The 7,459-nt window shown below is 36.3% G+C and overlaps 1 protein-coding gene across 4 annotated transcripts in view; it reads right to left on the bottom strand.

The window, feature by feature from the left end:
• Positions 1–3,378: 3,378 nt before the first annotated feature.
• LRRC8B (leucine rich repeat containing 8 VRAC subunit B) overlaps positions 3,379–7,459 on the bottom strand; it is a 40,526-nt gene continuing 36,445 nt past the window's right edge. For all 4 annotated transcript variants that reach the window (XM_087930135.1, XM_026700291.2, XM_087930136.1 and 1 more), the window contains one exon: positions 3,379–5,598. In XM_087930135.1, the coding sequence (XP_087786261.1) occupies positions 5,347–5,598 (252 nt within the window). In that variant the 3' untranslated portion in view covers positions 3,379–5,346. The remainder of the gene's footprint in view (positions 5,599–7,459) is intronic.

The following is a 7,459-nucleotide window of genomic DNA, read 5'->3' as shown; positions in this document are numbered from 1 at the left end:
CCAGCAGCATTACATTTACTGAACCACCATGGTGTACAGTATAAAATAAGTGCTATCTACAAATATGGTTTAAGCTTATTTATCCTACAATCATGAAGGAGAATTTAACAAGTAGTTCATTTGCTCTCAGCAGAATTTCCTTCTAATACGTAAATAGTGTGATGATGGAAAGCAACAGACTGGATATTAAAAATACTTATAGGTCACTTCTGCTACTGGAGAAATGGGGCACAAAAAAAAAAATCCAGAAGGCACACTGTGGCATCCGTTAAGGCTAGAATTACCAGCCTTTCAATTTCTTGCCTTTTATGAACCATATTTTGCAACAAATATTAAAATGCTAATTACATGCACATCTCTAGATATCTTCCCTATAGCTTTTTAAAAATATCTTATTTTCAGAAGTATTATTAATTTCCATTTTATCCCTAAAGCTTGTAATTTTTAAATGTGATCAATGACAACTCCCATCATTCAGCATGTACCAATTAAGTTAAGAGTGTTGGTGATTTGTAGTCAAATATATGAGGTGAGCACCATGTCAGGAAATGCTATTTTCAAAAACTTATCTACCACAATTTCTTTATGAATGCCAAAGAAACTCTTTACATTAGTGTTCCTATTTATTTCAAAACAGGATTTCACTCTTCTCTAATTCATATTCTTCCCAATGTGTTGGATCTCAAAGTCATTATCTTGTCACTTAATGGTAGTTGGCAGGAGATGGAAATCCAAAACATTTGGAATCAAATGTTGGGGAAAGCTTCTTTCGAAGATAAATATCTGGATGGAGAGAATGTTCAAAGCTATTTTTGGTGAAACACAATGTAAAAAGATAGTCTTATTTCAAACAGGGAACATCAGATTCATGATAACCTTAAGAAAATGTTCTTAAGATACAATTCATCATCTTTCAATATTAAGATAACTTCTTAAACCAATCAAATAAAATATTTCTTTAATGGTACATGGAATGGTACATGATGGTCCTTTTTCTACAGCAGAGACAGTGTGGGTTAAAGAAAGTACAGTATTTTCCCTTATACTTATACTAGCGGTAGGGTTTAAAAGCTGCCTGAAATTGCTTCTTATGGAAGGAGACAGTTCTTTTCTCCAGTTCTGGAGTGACAAGCAAAAAAAATAGGCTCCAATTAACAAAGCTTGAAATGTCAGGAATACAGGAGAGACATTAAAACTCCTTCCAATGCACAGATTTTGTCAGTGCCCATGTAGGCTGGATGCTCGCTCTATACCAGGGGTTCACAAACTTGGCAACTTTAAGACTTGTGGACTTCAACTCTCAGAATTCTGCAACCAGCTATGCTGGCTGGAGAATTCTGGGTGTTGAAGTCCACAAGTCTTAAAGTTGCCAAATTTGGAGACCTCTGCTCTATACAATAAAAGGACCTTCATGACAAGTCCAATGTATTTTCCTATAGTAGACCAAGAATAATTTAAAGTGGCATATACCAAAGTTACAGGATCTGAGTATCTGGAGGCGGCCTAGTTCTTGCTGGATTTTTTTTCTTTTGGTACTTTCCTGCTGAAATGTGCTTTGACCAAGGGACAAGAGTTGAGGTGCTCTGTAAGGATTACCTCCTATCCCTATGTGCCAGGGAGTCGCTAGTATCAAGGCTGGTTGAGTTAGCTGTGCTTATGGAGTGTGCCATCTCCATGAGGCAGACTTAATCTTGAATCTCAGAGATTAGGCTGATATATGCCTCAATTCACTTGGAAATCAGATTAGGAAGGCTTTGAGACTGAAATATCAATGTTGAAAGTCAACTAGGATATTGTCTGAGGTTGTAAAGTCTTGGTTTTTTAGGTAGATTTTGATGATTCATCTAGCATCTATTTCAGAATCCCGCCTGGCTGTATTATTATAACTATTTCTAATTCCATTCTTTTCCAAATTTGGTTTTCTGAGGACAACTTATGCAAATGTTTGAACGAAGAATGACTGAAGGCTTCTAAGTATTAGCTCTAGTAGAAGTCTCCTGAAAGATACCTATGGATAACTGATGGTTTTAATAACAGCCCACCTCAAGAATTTATTGATCAATTTGGATATTTATTTTATCATAGTCAGGAAGATAGTTCCAATCAACATGACAGCCCTCTCAGGTGCAAAACAGGCCAGATGAGGTACTTCAATTTTATTGTAAAGCTACATTAACAGAGCCTTACAAGTCTGAAAGTACAAATCTCCCACTATTACCTTTGGAGCCCGAAAACTGGGGATAAGTCCCTTCTGAACCTCTTTTTCTGCCTGTTATACAGGTGTGGGCTGTATCCACTCTTTCTGATCATTCCCTAGGGCGGTAGATAATTCTCTTTGCTCTGTTTCTCAAGGTGATTCTCATATATTACTACAGCCCTTAGTCATCTAATTATAAGCAGCTGAATGAAGATAACTGAATCCCCCTTGGCTTAGCCCAAATTGACAGCCTATGGGCCGGATGCGCAGGCCAGACCCATCCCAGCTCTGTGAATGGGGAAAACGTCATGGAACGTCACGGAATGTCACATAATGGCAACGTGACACAAGGAGTTCGGCACCCATGGCTTAGCCACTTTTATGATGTCAGGCAACTTGTTTGTTGTTCATTCATTTATTCATTCATTCATTCTATTTCTATAGCTGCCCATCTCTGCAAACAACTTAGCTTAATGGATGACAAGGTGACTAGAACTGATGGCCAGGATCCATTAGCCCAAATGAGAGCTACCAGAATCAGTCCTACTTTCTGGCTTCAAATAGCCTGAGGACAAGACTATTAGCCTCAGGAAGGTATTGGAGGAAAAGATGTATCTCAGGTCAGGTGGCATTGAAAATGTTTGTTGCCTATGCTCCCTGGGACAAGAAACGTGAGGTGAACTATTCTATCTTGTGACTGGTGGAAGGTACCAGAAGATAGTTACCAAAAGATCGATATGATTTGTTCCAAAATGGTCTAGGATAGTTAGTATCTATACTTGCATATAATAATGTTGCTGTTTGGGGTAGTTTTCTCTGGAATTGCTGGCATTTTGAATGGGAGAAATGTATATTGTGTTGGAATTTGATCTTTTTATGCTTTTATGTAGGGTTTTCCTTACAACTAATGGTTGAGATGTGAAACATTGTTATTTATATATGTTAATTAATTTTAATAGTTTATAGCTCCTTTTGGACTTTTTACTTGGTTAAAAAGATGTTACTTACTTGATTTGCCTATTACTAAGCTTGGCTATAGGCTGAAGAGTTTTATATTCGTTAATTTAAGAGAAGGAGAGGTGTTAATGAAACTGTTTTTATACTTGTGATGAGTCTACAAAGTTCCTTTATTAAAAAGGGGGATGCTTCTTGCTTTTTTATTTTCTTCCATTTGTTCTTTCTTTTTTTTTTATACTTTGTATCATCTTTTATTGTCCTTAATAAAATTACTGGAAAAAAGATACCTGTATAATAAATTGTACCTTTAACTAAAAAAGCTGGGGAAATGTGAGTTGCATCAAACCCATGAAGCAACAACACATGTGTGTGTTCCCTGAGAGTTACTCTGAAAGTTCTTTGGAATGTAATTCTTCAGATGGACATAACATGAACAGTGAGAAATTTTCACTTCATAAACAACTCAAATTTATGGCATCATTAAAACAAGTGTGCCGCATTTAAAGAAGCAATCAAAAATTTATAAAAAACAGCAACATTTCCAGCATCTCATTCAACACAACCACAAAATTGGGCACATAATGAAGATAGTGGATTATATCATACATAAGTAAAAGATTCATTTTCTCGGAAAGCATGCAACCAAGTTATTTTTTACAACAGAAGCCAAAATCCCTCCCCCCAAGTCCCCACACATAGAGCACCACAGCCACAATAAAGATGATGTGCCCAAACAAGACCGAAATGCATTCAAAATAACAACGAACTTAATCTCGATTTTCCTGCTGTGGAGAGGAATTGCTTTTCCACTCACAGAAAAAAAAATATCAGTCTAATAGAGGTTTCTGTTAAACCAGAGTTTCCCAACCTTTGCAATTTCCAGGTATATAGATTTCAACTCTCAGAATTGCATAGCCAGCATAGCCATTGCTGAGAATTCTGGGAGTTGAAGTCCACTCACTTTCAATTCGCCAAGGAGGGAAAACACTGTGTTAAAGGGATCAGTGTTCATCATTTTTTCCTCCTGTCCTCCTTTGCTACTCAATATGCTATCACAGAAATTCTCCTAGTTCTTTAAAGTAGAACTCTGTTAGAAAATATCAGTTATGACTCAGCTTTACAGAGGTAAATAATCTTCCTCCTGTTTTAGTGAAAATAAAGAATGAGGTTATAGGAAAGTTCCTCCTTATGTTAGATTTTCAAAGGACATTTGTGAACAAGAGAGAAATATATAGGTTTTGTGCATTCATGTGCTTTTCATTAAATATCTTGCTTTTCATACTCTATATTCTTAAGTGCTTAAAATGCTATTTCTACAATTACTTGTAACTTGAGGGACATCTTTAAAATGTTTAGTATGGTGGGCCAGAAAATTGGGAAGAAAAAAACAAACCCAGGTTTTTAAAAGAAAGGAGACCCTCTACATTGCATATTACATATCTACTGTTGCTCAAAATTAAAGCACTAGTCTTTTTCCTTTTAATGAAAAACAAGCAATACATTAGTATAGTAAAAAAAAAAAGTGACATGTTGAATTTTAACACTTGCATAGTTCTCCAAGATTTGATTTTACCATTATATCAGGTCCAGTTGTTTTTCTTTAAGTATACATAATTAACTCCAGTGTTAAAGCAGAAAAAAATTATTGGGAGACTGGATTACATGAACTTTGGTACCATAATCTGGACATAGTTCATAGCATCCCAATGAAATTTCATTATGCCTATGTGGGGAAGCACTCCTATCTTTCAAAAACAAAAGTGAACATTTAGTTCCAAAACAGATTTTATATAGGGAAGCTTTCACAAATAGTCTCTCCTTCCCTCTATGTATCTGCCAACAGTAAAAGATATGAAAAAAATCTATTAGTTGGTCCTTACAACTATTTAACAACTGCCATTTAAGGAAGAGGAAAATAAAACTTTTTTAGAGCTGAAAATGTTGTTCAATCTCGGCCACTTAAGTAATTGATTAACCACTTAATTTTCTGCACATTAATTTCAGGTTTGACTGAAATGCATGTAGTTACTTGCCAGGTCTACATTTCTGCTTATGATTTTAATGTTGATTCAGGAAACTGAAGTCAGTGGGCAAACCTGTATTTATCTTCTTTTGTCTATATGTTTCTTTGAACCATGATTTTGTCCACATGCACACAACTTTTCCCAATCTCAAACTTTGTCCAAGCATATCTAAATATGTTCTGCTACTCGAAGGGGAAGTGTTTTCAACAAGCATTCTTCTACAATTAGACAATTCCGTTTCAGAGAACTACATTCCTCTAGCTCAGCAGGGAGTAACTCCAGATAGTTTCCTTTGAGCTCCAGATGAACAAGGTTGGAAAGCTCACCAACTCGAGAGGACAAGTACATTAGGCTGTTATGTCCCAGAAGGAGGTGCTGTAGCTTTTTGCACTGGAATAATTCATCAGGAAGTGCTTCAATCTAACAGAAACAAGTAATAAAGAGTTGTTTTCAATTTGTAAATCAGTCCTTAATAATATACCATGCAAACTTAGTATAAGCAATGCCCTCAAATTAGAGCAATATTCACACTTTCCTTCCTCTTTCAAAAGTATGTATAAGTCATATTAATCAAATGTATATTTTTAAATAAATTCCACAATAGTTATAGCACTTAAGACTTATATACTGCTTCACAGTGCTTTACAGCCCTCTCTAAGCAGTTTACAGAGTCAGCATATTGTTCCCAAACATCTGAGTCTCATTTCACCCATCTTGGAAGGATGGAAGTCTGAGTCAAACTTGAGCCTGGTGAGGTTTGAACTGCCAAACTGTAGGCAGCTGGCAGGCAGGCAGAAGTAGCCTGCTGTGCTGCATTCTAACCACTGCATCACCAAGGCTCATTAAATAGTCAACATTTCATGTAATTGTTAATTCACCAGCATCCTGGGATAATGTTTCAAGATCTAACAGATTGGATCCTGTTAATTCACTCTTTAAAGCTATTTCCAAACAAAGAACTGCAATGAACTAAACCATTCAGTAGTCTGCTACAAATCTCTAAAATATGGGCAAGTATCACTTACTCATATGGCCTTCCTTAGGGAATGCTAACTGAAGGCAGAAAGGAGGTAATTTGATTTTACAAAATGGCTTCTGCAAAGGCAGGAGAGGAAAAAAAAGAAAATGCATGGATACTGGCTAATAAGATTTGAGATTAAATTGAAACACTTGCTAAAAAAATAAGCTTTTAATAAAAGATAATTTTTTGTAAGTACCAGAGAGTTGAGATTTCATTGCATTTTTTTAAAAAAATGTTTCTTTTCTGCAACTATAATTCATTTCTTCCAATGAGTGCTAATAAAATTTGGAAATGCTATCCTTTATATTTTCAAAACAAGCACAGAATTTTGTATAATTTGTGATGCACCACCACTAATACAGTTTGTTTATAATTGTAGACTTTGAATCAACAGTTCAGACCATGAAACCCTCAAGTGATATAAAAAGAAACAGCATTCTAAAACAGCATCTTTGAAAAACATAGGGAACACCATTAGTTCTTCAACTGTCAGTCCTACTAGGTCAGGGGTGTCAAACTGGTAGGCTGTGTCATGCAAAAGCCACACCCACCCCAGCTCTGTGAAGTGTTCCCAATCACAATATGTCACATGACGCCACGAGTTTGACACTGGTGTACTAGGTAGTTTCTCTTTGTTTGCCTTCAAGTTCATTGTTGCTTTCAAGTCAATCTTGACTGCTGGCAACTGCCTAGACAAGTTCCTATAGTTTTCTTGGAAATGCTTAGTCATTGCCTTCTTTTTCATAGGACTGAGAGAGAGGGAGTGGCCAAGGTCACCAGTTGGCTTCACGTACAAGGTGACACTAGACCTCATGGTCTCCCAGTATTTAGCCTGGGGCCTTAACCGCTACATCAAACTGGTTACTAGGTAGACCAGACAACAAACTCCACACAAAAATTAGAACTACACTTTACTGAGCCATGTTATAATAAGGGAATGTTGCAAATCAGATTGGGCTGGCCTTCTTACATTCCAGTGAATCAGAGGGATGTTTGTCTGAGCCACTTCCAAATATTATTGTACTTCACACAATATTATTGTATGGAGAATGTTTCAGCCATCTTTGCCTAAGTAACAATTCTTGCATATTTCTGTCAAGGTCAGTCCTCTACATTTATAAGCACACTTTTAAATCAGAAATATCACCAACTATGAAGGATGTCACCATGAGACACTCAACTTCATACAATCCTATTTACATCAAGGCAAGTTGATGCATGGTCTTCCATATATTGCTGAATCTCAACCATCAGCAGTTC

Source organism: Pseudonaja textilis, chromosome 3 (genome assembly GCF_049901715.1).
Source record: "Pseudonaja textilis isolate UNSWEBS1 chromosome 3, rPseTex1.2, whole genome shotgun sequence".
NCBI lineage: Eukaryota > Metazoa > Chordata > Lepidosauria > Squamata > Elapidae > Pseudonaja > Pseudonaja textilis.
Note: the sequence above shows the minus strand (reverse complement) of the source record. Positions and strands in the feature narration are given on the sequence as shown.